At 51.7% G+C, this 14,318-nt stretch overlaps 1 protein-coding gene across 2 annotated transcripts in view; it reads right to left on the reverse strand.

Annotated features, from left to right (window-relative positions):
- The window catches only part of erbb4b (erb-b2 receptor tyrosine kinase 4b), a 1,694,493-nt gene that overhangs the window by 746,296 nt on the left and 933,879 nt on the right, over positions 1–14,318 (reverse strand). For both annotated transcript variants that reach the window (XM_085985415.1, XM_085985416.1), the window contains exon 15: positions 10,454–10,608. In XM_085985415.1, coding sequence (XP_085841541.1) covers positions 10,454–10,608 — 155 coding nt within the window. The remainder of the gene's footprint in view (positions 1–10,453; positions 10,609–14,318) is intronic.

Raw genomic sequence — 14,318 nt, forward strand, 5'->3', positions numbered from 1 at the left:
AACTGAAAGAAATCAGTATTTGTAGGGAAATGGTGTTAGGAAAATTGATGGGACTGAAGGCCGATAAATCCCCAGGGCCTGATAATCTACATCCCAGGGTACTTAAGGAAGTGGCCCTAGAAATAGTAGATGCATTGCTGGTCATCTTCCAGAACTCGATACTCTGGAACGGTACCCATGGATTGGCGGGTAGCTAATGTTACCCCACTATTCAAAAAAGGTGGTAGAGAAAAGGCGGGGAATTATAGACCGGTAAGCTTGACATCGGTAGTGGGGAAAATGCTAGAGTCCATTATAAAAGATGTAATAGCAGAGCACTTGGAAAGCAGTGACTGGATCGTACAAAGTCAACATGGATTTACAAAAGATAAATCATGCTTGACGAATCTACTGGAATTTTTTGAGGATGTAACTGGTAAAATAGATAAGGGAGAACCAGTGGATGTGGTGTATTTGGACTTTCAGAAGGCTTTCGATAAGGTCCCGCATAAGAGATTAGCGTGCAAAATTAAGGCACATGGGGCAAGGTATTGACTTGGATAGAGAACTGGTTGGCAGACAGAAAGGAAAGAGTTAGAATAAACGGGTCGTTTTCCGAGTGGCAGGCAGTGACTAGTGGGGTACCGCAAGGATCAGTCCTAGGACCCCAGCTGTTCACAATATATAATGATCTGGACGAGGGAATTGGATGTAATATCTCCAAATTTGCAGACGACACAAAGCTGGGTGGGAGGGTATGCTGTGAGGAGGATGTCGTGAAACTCCAGTACGATTTGGACAGGTTGGGTGATTGGGCAGAAACATGGCAAATGCACTATAATGTGGATAAATGTGAGGTTATCCACTTTGGTGGCAAAAACAGGAAGGCAGATTATTATTTGAATGGCAATAGATTGGGAGAAGGGGAAGTGCAAAGAGACCTGGGTGTTCTTGTGCACCAGTCGCTGAAGGTAAGCATGCAGGTGCAGCAGGCGGTTAAGAAGGCAAATGGTATGTTGGCCTTCGTAGCAAGAGGGTTCGAGTACAAGAACAAGGATGTCTTGCTGCAGTTGTACAGGGCCTTGGCGAGACCACATCTTGAGTATTGTGTGCAGTTTTGGTCGCCTTACCTGAGGAAGGACGTTCTTGCCATGGAAGGAGTGCAGCGAAGATTCACCAGGCTGATACCTGGGATGGCAGGAATGATGATGAGGAGAGATTGTGTCGATTGGGCTTATACTCACTGGAGTTTAGAAGATTGAGAGGGGATCTCATCGAAACCAATAAAATTCTGTCAGGCCTGGACAGACTAGATGCAGGAAGGATGTTTCTGATGGCCGGGGAGTCCAGAACCAGGGGTCATAGTCTAAGGATAAGGGGTAAGCCATTTAGGACTGAAATGAGGAGGAATTTCTTCACCCAGAGAGTGGTGAACCTGTGGAATTCTCTGCCACAGAGGGCGGTGGAGGCCAGTTCATTAAGTATATTCAAGAAGGAGTTAGATATATTTCTTAAGGCTAAAGGGATCAAGGGATATGGGGAGAAGGCAGGGACAGGGTACTGAATTTGGATGATCAGCCATGATCTCATTGAATGGCAGAGCAGGCTCGAAGGGCCTACTCCTGCTCCTATCTTCTATGTTTCTATGTAGTGAGACTGGGAGTGTTTGGGTTCCAGTCCATGTAGTGAGACTGGGAGTGTTTGGGTTCCGGTCCATGTAGTGAGACTGGGAGTGTTTGGGTTCCGGTCCATGTACTGAGACTGGGAGTGTTTGGTTCGGGTCCATGTAGTGAGACTGGGAGTGTTTGGGTTCCGGTCCATGTAGTGAGACTGGGAGTGTTTGGGTTCCGGTCCATGTCGTGAGACTGGGAGAGTTTGGGTTCCGGTCCATGTAGTGAGACTGGGAGAGTTTGGGTTCCGGTCCATGTGGTGAGACTGGAAGTGTTTGGGTTCGGGTCTCCATACTGTGAGACTGGGAGTGTTTGGGTTCCGGTCCATGTCGTGAGACTGGGAGTGTTTGGGTTCCGGTCCATGTCGTGAGACTGGGAGTGTTTGGGTTCAGGTCTCCATACTGTGAGACTGGGAGTGTGCTTGGGTTCAGGTCTCCATACTGTGAGACTGGGAGTGTTTGGGTTCGGGTCTCCATACTGTGAGACTGGGAGTGTTTGGGTTTTTCCGAAATTAGCTAAGAGATTATGTTAGAGTGTACGTATTCTCATAGAATCTCAACGGGCATTTTGTTGGAGCATGTGCTGCTGATTTTGGGTTGCAGGTGATGGGAATCAAGGAGTAAGTCAGGTTGAAAGTAAACAACGCCAAAACTGGAGCAGAGGAAGGTTGAGAGAGGCAAAGGGCAAAATAAGGAGTAAAAAACAACAACTGAAACAGAGAGCCAGCAGAGAGATGAAGCAACTGCAAGATAGTGCACATAGTTAGAAACGAGAACCAGCATCTGGACAAGACTGGGTAAAGCACTGAGTGAGTCAACAGTTGAGGGTAGTCACACAAAGTCTGCAGTGTGGTATGAGACAGCGACACAGAGGGGTTGAGATGGTATCATTAACTGAGGCATTTACCAACACTGCAACCCTGAGGTGTGTTTCTGCCTTGGTACATAATCCAGAATGTGTTATTTATACTAAAATAAAATTATAGCAGTGATTTTCTTTATTACCCATTCCATTACTCATTAAGTTTTGTAATTAAGTCTGAAGTAATGTTGGTATTCGATCCACTGAGGACTATCACAGCCTCTCTACACTAGAGTATCATCTGAGTTCAAAGGAACATTTCTGTTTGCACACAAGACAGAACGTAAAGAAAAGCTGGGAAATGCTTTCATTTGGGTTCAAGACAATTCTTTTAATGAAAAATAGGAGGGTGTCTGCTTCTCCCCAACTTAATGTTCTGCCAATGAAATTATGTGTCTGGGAGACTTGCGGTATCTGAGAATGCGATTCTTTTAGTCGGTCACTGATTATGGAGAAAAATCAGGCATTCTCCTGTACTGTTTGCAGTCATCTCCATGGACACACTTGTTTATTAAAAACAGGAGACGCAGGAAATACGGGGAAAAGACAACAGAAAAAGTTATATTTAGCAAATGTTTGATCGTAGTGTGGGATCAGTGGGCAGATAACTAGACTACCACTCTTCTGTTTAAAGGTATGACTCTTATACCAGCACCAGTTTGATGCTGAATGTTAAGGTATGTGTAGAGTGCATCTTTCTTCAGTATGGCACTTACCAAATCACATTTGCAGTTTGAATCAGCGCCCAATAAACAGGCAGGTCTTCAAGATAAAGGGTTCTGCTGAACTCTATAGGGTTTATAAATGATATCATTGCCGGTGCGGTTACATAATCTTAGAAATGACTGCAGACCATTGAGGGGTTAACTGAGCATTGCTTCATGTTTTCAGGAGTTATTAAGCAGGCTCGTTACCAACCCCCACCCACTCCCCCCCCCCCCCCCCAACATTTTACTGTTCCCTGGAGCTGTGCCAAAATGTGCGTTTTAACACCTGCGCAGCAGGCCATCCAATGAAGCAGCAGAATCCATAACCTGGACTGTCATCTGTGAACTACAATAATGAGCCAGTTAAGCAGCTGAGATCGTGCTGGGAACATTTGGGTGGCAGTGTACTGAGCAGCATTCCTGAAGAATAAAGCATTGCAGGCAGATGTATGCTAGGCACTGGAAGCCCTGCTGGTAGGGCGTCGGGGAGAAGAAGGACACGCTTATTGGGAACGATGGCCACGTCACCTCCCAGAAGTGCCTGGGGCATGGGAGGAGGTCAGTGATAAGAATAAATGCTGTGCCCCAGACCTAGAGGAACTGGCAAGATGTTAGAGAAAATATATTAAAAATCTTACAAATTCTACTAAGTTATCCCAAGATCACTTTGCATTACGGGCACGTGCTGCAAGTAGACAAGCCAAAATTTTAACCTTCCCATTATTGGATGATGCCAAGCAGCAAAATGAGATTAGCCAGTGCAGTACTTGCATAATAGAACCAGGGATGGAATGCTTTGTCTGAATGGGGAGACTTGGGATGTATGGTATAGTTATAATTAGCAAATAGATACGGCAAAGGAGCACAGAAATCATCCCTGAAGGCTCTTCACATGGAGGATTTGTAGCACACGGTATCTCTGGTCTCTATATTGAACATTGCCCTGAGTATTTAGTTGTCATTGGTTAGAATGAAGCAGGAGCCCAGCATAAGATGGGGCTCAGTGGGTATCCAAGGAACTGCAAAGTGTAGAAGGTGGTTTGAGGTAGGTTACTTTCCAAAGGTAGATTGCAGCTTTAAGAAGTGATCAAGTTGTGACATTCATTGGAAGGGGTCCTGAATTAGTACCTGGGTCGCCATACCTCATTGCTTTATTTCTGGCTCTGCAGCAAATTTCCTGATGTCACTTCCAACCTTCTTTCTTTATCATGGCTTTGCCACCTCAGTCTTTGGTCTCCACGGTGAGGCCTAATGCAGGGTATCGTTCTGGAGCATGCAGAAGATGGCAATCAATTGTGAGGATCTAGGAGGTTGTACTATAAGGAGCCCACAATGTTTCAAGTCACCTGAACCACTGATTTATAATTCTGATTGTCGCACCAATTTTTTTTTTACATCTGTACTCTGCAAGGGTATCATGAGCCATGGTGTAGGGACTAGCCTTTGTCTCCAGGGACCATCTTTCCGTTCTTGCTTCCTCTTTAAATGAGCGGCACAGACGATGATATTAAAATGAGTGCACAGTGAGAGCTTGTGGGGAAGCAGGTCATCAGCCCGCCTGATGCTGTGCTGGACGTTGAGAGAGCAAATACAATTTGGATGTTGAGGGAATAAAAAAAAGCCTTTTGGTTCATGCAAGGATAGCCTTATGTACAGGGGCCCCAATGGCAACATAGGTGCAGTCGATGCCCCTCTGTGCTCTGGGAAAGGCAAGCGGGCATCTGGAATTGTGTTGTCCTCTCACATTGCTGTTGTTGGTCCGCGGTGAAAGTCAGTGTCCCTTCTGGCGTCCTTGATACACCTGGGGGCTGACACTGTAGATGTTGCCAGTGCCCGTATCTGAGGAAGGATTTTCTTGCCATGGAGGGAGTGCAGCGAAGATTCACCAGGCTAATACCTGGGATGGCAGGAATGACGTATGAGGAGAGATTGGGTCGATTGGGCTTATAGTCGCTGGAGCTTAGAAGAATGAGAGGGGATCTCATTGAAACCTATAAAATTCTAACAGGACTAGACAGACTGGATGCAGGAAGGATGTTGCCGATGGCGGCGGAATCCAGAACCAGGGGTCACAGTCTAAGGATAAGGGGTAAGCCATTTAGGACAGAGATGAGGAGGAATTTCTTCACCCAGAGAGTGGTGAACCTGTGGAATTCTCTACCACAGAAGGCAGTTGAGACCAATTCATTAAATATATTCAAGAAGGAGTTAGATATATTTCTTAAGGCTAAAGGGATCAAGGGATATGGGGAGAAAGCAGGGACAGGGTACTGAATTTGGATGATCAGCCATGATCTCATTGAATGGCGGAGCAGGCTCGAGGGGCCGAATGGCCTACTCCTGCTCCTATCTTCTATGTTTCTATGTTGCCAGTGCTGGTGCAGAAGGAGCCAGATGCAATAAAAATTGACAATCGTGGCAGCCACTGGCAGTCTGCCTGGATGGTAGATCTTGTCTGTGGGTCTTCCCAAAGGAGATGATGCAGCTCCCTCCCACCCTCCTTGCTACGAATCAGCCTCCTTCAGCGCATCTCTTCCATCAGTCCCAGACTGCAACGCTGGGGATGGTAGACTGAGGGGGTGAAACTGGGCTCCGTCAGTAGCCCGAAGCGGGCTCATCGTGAATCAGGCGGCTCGTTTTACGCTGCGCCTGATTTTCTTTTCCGATAAGGATGGATTTCACCCGCTGACCGTGTACTGTACCGTGGGATCTGCTGGTATCACCATGAGTCAAATCATTCCTGCTCTAACTGGTCCTCCAGTACCAATTGCATTGCTGGTGGAGCTCGAGGATACAGCAGTTCACCTGCCAATAACAGCTGGCAAACAGACCGCAGCCTGTACAGCAATGTTTCTCTCATAGGAGTCTTAGAGACAAACCACGTGTGTGACGTGTTAGCTTTGAGGCTTCGTACCCTTTCAACCAGCAGCAATTAATGCAACTAATGTGGTAATGTGTGGTACGTCCCCCTCCCTGAATTACTGCCCTACAGGTGTAGCTGCCCAGCACAGACAGAAATCACCCCTCTATAATGGTCAATGCTGACCGTGCTTGGTATTGCTTTCACTTACGGAAAGCGGCCCCCCACCACCCCCATGCCATGTAACATGCCTCAGTTATGTGTGGCCGCGGGGGGGGGGGGGGGGGGGGGGAGGGATTCTGTGGCACCAGCAGCTGTTTGGGAGTCGCAATGGTAATCATTTCTGGTTGCCAGAGCTTCCAATGGGGCGCAGACTGGGGTGGTGAATGCAGTCTGGGGTGGGGGCCGCAGTCTGAGGTGTCTGTGAGGAACCCCATAGCCTGTGCGGACTCCTCTCACTCTGGTCCTGTGGACTCCTCTCACTCTGGTCCTGTGGACCCCTCTCACTCTGGGCCTGTGAACTTCTCTCACCCTGGGCCTATGGACTCCTCTCACTCTGGGCCTGTGAACCCCTCTCACCCTGGGCCTGTGAACTCCTCTCACCCTGGGCCTGTGGACTCCTCTCACCCTGGGCCTGTTGACTCCTCTCACCCTGGGCCTGTGTGAACTCCTCTCACCCTGGGCCTGTGAACTCCTCTCACCCTGGGCCTGTGAACTCCTCTCACCCTGGGCCTGTGGACTCCTCTCACCCTGGGCCTGTGGACTCCTCTCACCCTGGGCCTGTGGACTCCTCTCACCCTGGGCCTGTGGACTCCTCTCACCCTGGGCCTGTGGACTCCTCTCACCCTGGGCCTGTGGACTCCTCTCACCCTGGGCCTGTGGACTCCTCTCACCCTGGGCCTGTGGACTCCTCTCACCCTGGGCCTGTGGACTCCTCTCACCCTGGGCCTGTGGACTCCTCTCACCCTGGGCCTGTGGACTCCTCTCACCCTGGGCCTGTGAACTCCTCTCACCCTGGGCCTGTGAACTCCTCTCACTCTGGGCCTGTGTGAACTCCTCTCACCCTGGGCCTGTGGACTCCTCTCACCTTGGGCCTGTGGACTCCTCTCACCCTGGGCCTGTGGACTCCTCTCACCCTGGGCCTGTGGACTCCTCTCACCCTGGGCCTGTGTGAACTCCTCTCACCCTGGGCCTGTGGACTCCTCTCACCCTGGGCCTGTGGACTCCTCTCACCCTGGGCCTGTGGACTCCTCTCACCCTGGGCCTGTGGACTCCTCTCACCCTGGGCCTGTGTGAACTCCTCTCACTCTGGGCCTGTGTGAACTCCTCTCACCCTGGGCCTGTGAACTCCTCTCACTCTGGGCCTGTGGACTCCTCTCACCCTGGGCCTTTGAACCCCTCTCACTCTGGGCCTGTGAACTCCTCTCACCCTGGGCCTGTGAACCCCTCTCACCCTGGGCCTGTGAACTCCTCTCACCCTGGGCCTGTGAACTCCTCTCACCCTGGGCCTGTGAACCCCTCTCACTCTGGGCCTGTGAGGACTCCTCTCACCCTGGGCCTGTGTGGACTCCTCTCACTCTGGGCCTGTGTACTCCTCTCACTCTGGGCCTGAGGACTCCTCTCACCCTGGGCCTGAGGACTCCTCTCACCCTGGGCCTGTTGACTCCTCTCACCCTGGGCCTGTTGACTCCTCTCACCCTGGGCCTGTGGACTCCTCTCACCCTGGGCCTGTGAACTCCTCTCACCCTGGGCCTGTGAACCCCTCTCACTCTGGGCATGTGAGGACACCTCTCACCCTGGGCCTGTGTGGACTCCTCTCACTCTGGGCCTGTGTACTCCTCTCACTCTGGGCCTGAGGACTCCTCTCACCCTGGGCCTGAGGACTCCTCTCACCCTGGGCCTGTGGACTCCTCTCACCCTGGGCCTGTGGACTCCTCTCACCCTGGGCCTGTGGACTCCTCTCACCCTGGGCCTGTGAACTCCTCTCACCCTGGGCCTGTGAACTCCTCTCACCCTGGGCCTGTGAACTCCTCTCACCCTGGGCCTGTGAACTCCTCTCACACTGGGCCTGTGAACTCCTCTCACCCTGGGTCTGTGAACTCCTCTCACACTGGGCCTGTGTGAACTCCTCTCACCCTGGGCCTGTGAACTCCTCTCACCCTGGGCCTGTGAACTCCTCTCACACTGGGCCTGTGTGAACTCCTCTCACCCTGGGCCTGTGAACTCCTCTCACCCTGGGCCTGTGAACTCCTCTCACCCTGGGCCTGTGAACTCCTCTCACCCTGGGCCTGTGAACTCCTCTCACCCTGGGCCTGTGAACTCCTCTCACACTGGGCCTGTGGACTCCTCTCACACTGGGCCTGTGGACTCCTCTCACCCTGGGCCTGTGTGAACTCCTCTCACCCTGGGCCTGTGAAGTCCTCTCACCCTGGGCCTGTGAAGTCCTCTCACCCTGGGCCTGTGAAGACCCCATTCATGTTCAGTTGAGTGGGAGACTCTTAAGCTGAGAGACAGCAGATCAGCACCGACATTTTCTTTCCGTGCCACATTCACTTCCATACAGCAAATTAACAACGAAGGTCAGGCCTGCTTCGGTACTGCTTTAAATTGCTAAGAGGTCAAACTCTGTTACCTTCACACTGTACACTGCTTGTGCTGCTTCTATGCATGCATTCCAATTTTATTTATTTTTGTTTGTTTGTTTTATTTGGCAGTTTTCTCTCTCTGCCGTCCAACCTCTTGCTCCTGACCGCTGTCCGCCGACGGTCTCGTGGACAACGGCCCTTTACCCGAGGTGGTTATCCTTCCTGTAGAGGTGGTTATTCTACCACAGAAGGCAGAGCCACCCAGCCCAATCCTGTCCTGACCAATCTTCCATCTCATTTATTTTTTCATGTTAAGTCACTTTAAATTTGCTGTGTGGTCACGCACGTGTGGTATCTTCCAGCGGCAACAGCTTGTGAGCAGCATATGTGGGGACCTCCCGATCAATGCGCGGCTGCGTGCCTGCGTACCTTAGGGGGAACGTTGGCCCTGAACTGTCATTCGCCTGCCCGGTGTTGACCAAGGGTCGGCGGACCGCGGTCAGGAGCAGCAGCCTGGGCCTATGTTTTTTCTCCTGCCTCGTCCCGGGAGTGCTGAGGCCTCTTGTCGGGCCCCAGTTGCAGACTGGCCTGAGCTTGGCTAACTCAGTCATGGAGCAGTGATTGAACCCAAGGCCTGTGAATTCTACCGGCTTCAGTTGACGGGCTTGACTCATCCTTTTGGAATCGTTCAGATTGCGTGGGAGTTATTTTTCACCATCGTGTCTGTGCCGGCTTTTTGAAAGAGCTATCCGATTAGTCCCACTTCCCCCCTGCCCTTTCCACTCAATCCTGAAATCGTTTGCTTTCCAAGTATTTATCCAATTCTCTTTTGAAAATTATTATTGAATCTGCTTCCACCACCCTTTCAGGCAGTGCATTTCAGATCACAACAACCCACTGCGCAAAAAAAGTCTCCCCTTTTCCGCTGTCAAGTGCGGCAGACAGGAATGCTGAAAGGATACAGCGCTGTACAACAGAGACACACTCTGGGAGCAAATCCGTGTTCTTAATGGTTGAACACAAACATTGGCTGGTACAAACACCACAGCATCTTTCCTTTGCACTGGCTTCATTTAAATTTCAATCATAACCAAAGACAGCATTTTACTTCTGTTATCACTTAATAAAACAAAAATAGTTTATTGGTGTAGCCCTGGCTATGAAAGCATTGAGAAGAAGCATAAATCTGTTTTGATCCCACTGGCACAATGACATTCACTGTCATTTCCCAAGTGCCTCAGTTGTAATTAGATTCACCACGAGAAAGGACTATTTCTCGATGGCTGACATTAACGGTTAAGATTAGCAACACACTTAATTATTTGTTGATTTAATTTTATTAATACAAGCCGGGGAGCTGCTCCAACATCCCCGTCCAATGCTTAGCCCCTCGCACAATATTTCTGGTTTCAAAATAAAAATTAATTTTCTAATATAGCAAAGGCTATTTTGAAATTACTTTTCTGGAAGCAAATATTTCAATTGCAGCTGTTGAAAGGGGAGGAAATAACTTTCTCAAGTGGCATTAAAGTAGAATTACATCGAATTTACGGCCCAACAGAACCTGACGGTATTTACGCTCCACACGAGCCTTCTTCATCTCCCCTGATCAGCATATCCATCTATTCCTTTCTCCCTCATGTACTTATCTAGCTTCCCCTTAAAGGCATCAAGTACACAAAGCTCATCGGCCAATTTCCTACTGATGCCCTTTTTGTTTCACGTGCACTATTTATCAAAGTCAAGAGAGTCACGCGGGGTTGTGTCTGCTCGGAGCCCCGCGGCACTTACCCCTGGGTGCAGTTGGCATGGCAAGGGTGGCACTCGTGGTTGGAGTCGGCGTACTTGAAGATGAAGCCCCTGGCACCGTGAAGTCCGTCGGGACACTTCTCCACGCAGTTGGGGCCGTCCTTGTAGTGAGAGCACTTGGTGCAATGGTCGGGGCCCTGACAAGCCAGAAGCAAACAAACACCTTACATCTCTTGCTTGAACCGACAGAAAACAGGTGACAGTGACGAGCACCGTTCTGTTTCTTTACAGCAAACAAAACAAAACTACCAGACGATTGCTACGCTTTTATTTTCAGCTGAGAAATTTCAAATATTCCTGTATTTCACCAGCCCCCCACCCCACCCCCACCCCCCGCACCCCCTCACGTGGTGGAGAGAGGGTCTGTGGATCTAGCCAGCAAAAGGGAGAGGCGACGCAAAATAAAAATTGCTTCAACATGTGGCATGTGCACAAAAACTTTTTTTTTAAACTATCACTTTTCGGTCTTGGATCCTTAGGTTCCCACCAACAAGAGGATCTCCTGAAAACTCCTTGACCAGTGGGCAGGGTCGGGTTGCCAACTCTGGCTGGACGTATTCCTGGCGGTTTCATCACATGACCTCCGACAGCCCCGCCCCAATCAAACAATCTTATTTTTTTATCCTTCTCCCAATATTTTTATAACTAATAAATGAAATATACACACAACTTGTTTTGATGCCCCTATGATTGTTCTCCCAAGGTTTGCTCACGGCAGTGTCGGGAAGATTAATCTTCAATTCCTGGAGGCTCCAGCGCAATCCTGGAGGGTTGGCATCCCTAAGCCAGAGTGAAGCCAAGAGGCAGCAGACTTGCGGTTGCTGTGTTTTTTTTTAAAATCCTCCGACTGGTAAAGAACTTTACAGTTTTAAAAAACGCACACACTAAAGCGCTGTTGCTTTTAGCAACTGGAGAAGGCGCAGCTCAGCCGGGCTCAGTGGGTGAGATGTCAGCCCAGGCTCAGTGGGTGAGATGTCAGCCCAGGCTCAGTGGGTGAGATGTCAGCCCGGGCTCAGTGGGTGAGATGTCAGCCCAGGCTCAGTGGGTGAGATGTCAGCCCAGGCTCAGTGGGCAGGACTCTTGCCTCTGAGTTAGAAGGTTGTTGGGTTCAAGTCCCCACTCTGGAGACTTGAGCGTGTAATCCAGGCTGACACTCCCAGTGCAGTACTGAGGGAGGGCCGCACTGTCGGAGTGTGAGTACTGAGGGAGCGTCACACTGTCAGAGGGGCAGGACCGTGGGAGGGCCGCACTATTGGAGGGTGAGTACTGAGGAAGCACCGCACTGTCAGAGTGTGAGTACTGAGGGAGCACCGCACTGTCAGAGTGTGAGTACTGAGGGAGCACCGCACTGTCGGAGGGTGAGTACTGAGGGAGCACCGCACTGTCGGAGAGGCAGGACTGAGGGAGCGCCGCACTGTCGGAGGGGCAGTACTGAGGAAGCGCCACAGTGTTGGAGGGGCAGTACTGAGGGAGGGCTGCACTGTTGGAGTGTGAGTACTGAGGGAGCGCCACAGTGTCGGAGGGGCAGGAATGAGGGAGCGCCGCACTGTCGGAGGGGCAGTACTGAGGGAGCACCACAGTGTCGGAGGGGCAGTACTGAGGGAGCACCACAGTGTCAGAGGGGCAGTACTGAGGGAGCGCCGCACTGTCGGAGGGTGAGTACTGAGGGAGCACCGCACTGTCGGAGGGGCAGGACTGAAGGAGCGCCGCACTGTCGGAGGGGCAGTACTGAGGGAGCGCCGCACTGTCGGAGGGCAGGACTGAGGGAGCGCCGCACTGTCGGAGGGTGAGTACTGAGGGAGCACCACACTGTCGGAGGGGCAGTACTGAGGGAGCACCGCACTGTCGGAGGGGCAGGACTGAAGGAGCGCCGCACTGTCGGAGGGGCAGTACTGAGGGAGCGCCGCACTGTCGGAGTGTGAGTACTGAGGGAGCACCGCACTGTTGGAGAGTCAGTACTGAGGGAGCACCGCACTGTTGGAGGGCAGGACTGAGGGAGCGCCGCACTGTCGGAGGGTGAGTACTGAGGGAGCACCACACTGTCGGAGGGGCAGTACTGAGGGAGCACCGCACTGTCGGAGGGGCAGGACTGAGGAAGCGCCGCACTGTCAGAAGGTGAGTACTGAGGGAGCACCGCACTGTCGGAGGGGCAGGACTGAGGGAGCGCCGCACTGTCGGAGGGGCAGTACTGAGGGAGCGCCGCACTGTCGGAGGGGCAGTACTGAGGGAGCGCCGCACTGTCGGAGGGTGAGTACTGAGGGAGCACCGCACTGTCGCAGGGGCAGGACTGAGGGAGCGCCGCATTGTTGGAGGGGTAGTACTGAGGGAGCGCCACAATGTTGGAGGGGCAGTACTGAGGGAGCGCCGCACTGTCGGAGGGGCAGGACTGTGGGAGCACCGCACTGTTGGAGAGTGAGTACTGAGGGAGCGCCGCACTGTCGGAGTGTGAGTACTGAGGGAGCACCGCACTGTCGGAGGGGCAGGACTGAGGGAGCGCCGCACTGTCAGAGGGGCAGTACTGAGGGAGCACCACAGTGTCGGAGGGGCAGTACTGAGGGAGCGCCGCACTGTCGGAGGGGCAGTACTGAGGGAGGGCCGCACTGTTGGAGGGTGAGTACTGAGGGAGCGCCGCACTGTCGGAGGGTGAGTACTGAGGGGGCACCGCACTGCCGCAGGGGCTGTACTGAGGGAGCGCGCAGTGTCGGAGGGGCAGTACTGAGGGAGCGCCGCACTGTCGGAGGGGCAGTACTGAGGGAGCGCCGCACGGTCGGAGGGGCAGTACTGACGGAGCGCCGCACCGTCAGAGGGGCATCACTGAGGGAGCGCCGCACTGTCGGAGGGGCAGGACTGAGAGAGCGCCGCACTGTCGGAGGGTGAGTACTGAGGGAGCGCCGCACTGTCGGAGGGGCAGTACTGAGGGAGAGCTGCACTGTCGGAGGGGCAGCACTGAAGGAGCGCTGCACTGTCGGAGGTGCTGTTTGTCGGATGAGACGTTGAACTGAGGCCCCGTCTGCTCTCTCAGGCGGACATAAAAAAATCCCATGGCACTATTCTGTGGCATTGAGGGCTGCTAGAGTTTGGTAAGTGGGAGAAAAATCATTTAAGTGTATTTTGTGAATTTTAGTGTGTTAAAAAGTTAATTATTTGAAGTGAGTTTAATTTTTTAAGTGTCTATTAAACTGATGGGGAGTTTAAATCGGAAGTAGAATCCGGGTATAAAAGGGGCGGGACTAGTGCTGTTGCACAGAGTGCTGTGGCATTGAGTGCTGCTAGAGTTTGGTAAGTGGGAGAGTTCGGGCAAGTGGGAGGTGAGGGTGTGCTTTTTGCTCTGTTTTGTTCCCCACTCCCAGGCTTAGACAGCACTGCGGAAGCGGAGCAGCGAGACGAGTCAACCAAACAGGCCCCACAGACAGTATTCAAGGAGGAGGTTGGTGATCAGCTGGTTGGTTGGTTTTCTTCCTTCTCTTCTATACCTTTAAAGTTGGTAAGTCCTATTGAATAGTGGTGTAATATTATCATCTATATCAGGGCAGAGGGTCTTCATAACTAATAAGAAGAAATTTAATTAATTACATAGATATGGGTAAATAGGTGATGTGTCACTATTGCGAAATGTGGGAGCTGGTGGGCCCCATTGAAGCTCATGGTGATTACATTTGCGATAAGTGTTTGCTGCTAGAGGAACTCAAGCTCCATGTTAAAGAGCTTGAGACCGAGCTTCAGACACTGCGACACATCAGGGAGGGGGAGAAGTTCCTGGACTCTATGTTTCAGGAGGTGGTCACACTTATGAAATTAATTACTGCAGATGTAGTCCGTGGTTAGGGACAGGACGGTGTGACTACGA

This window comes from Somniosus microcephalus, chromosome 4 (assembly GCF_052327205.1).
Source record: "Somniosus microcephalus isolate GS21.2 chromosome 4, FLI_Smic_1.0, whole genome shotgun sequence".
In the NCBI taxonomy this organism is placed as follows: Eukaryota; Metazoa; Chordata; class Chondrichthyes; order Squaliformes; family Somniosidae; genus Somniosus; species Somniosus microcephalus.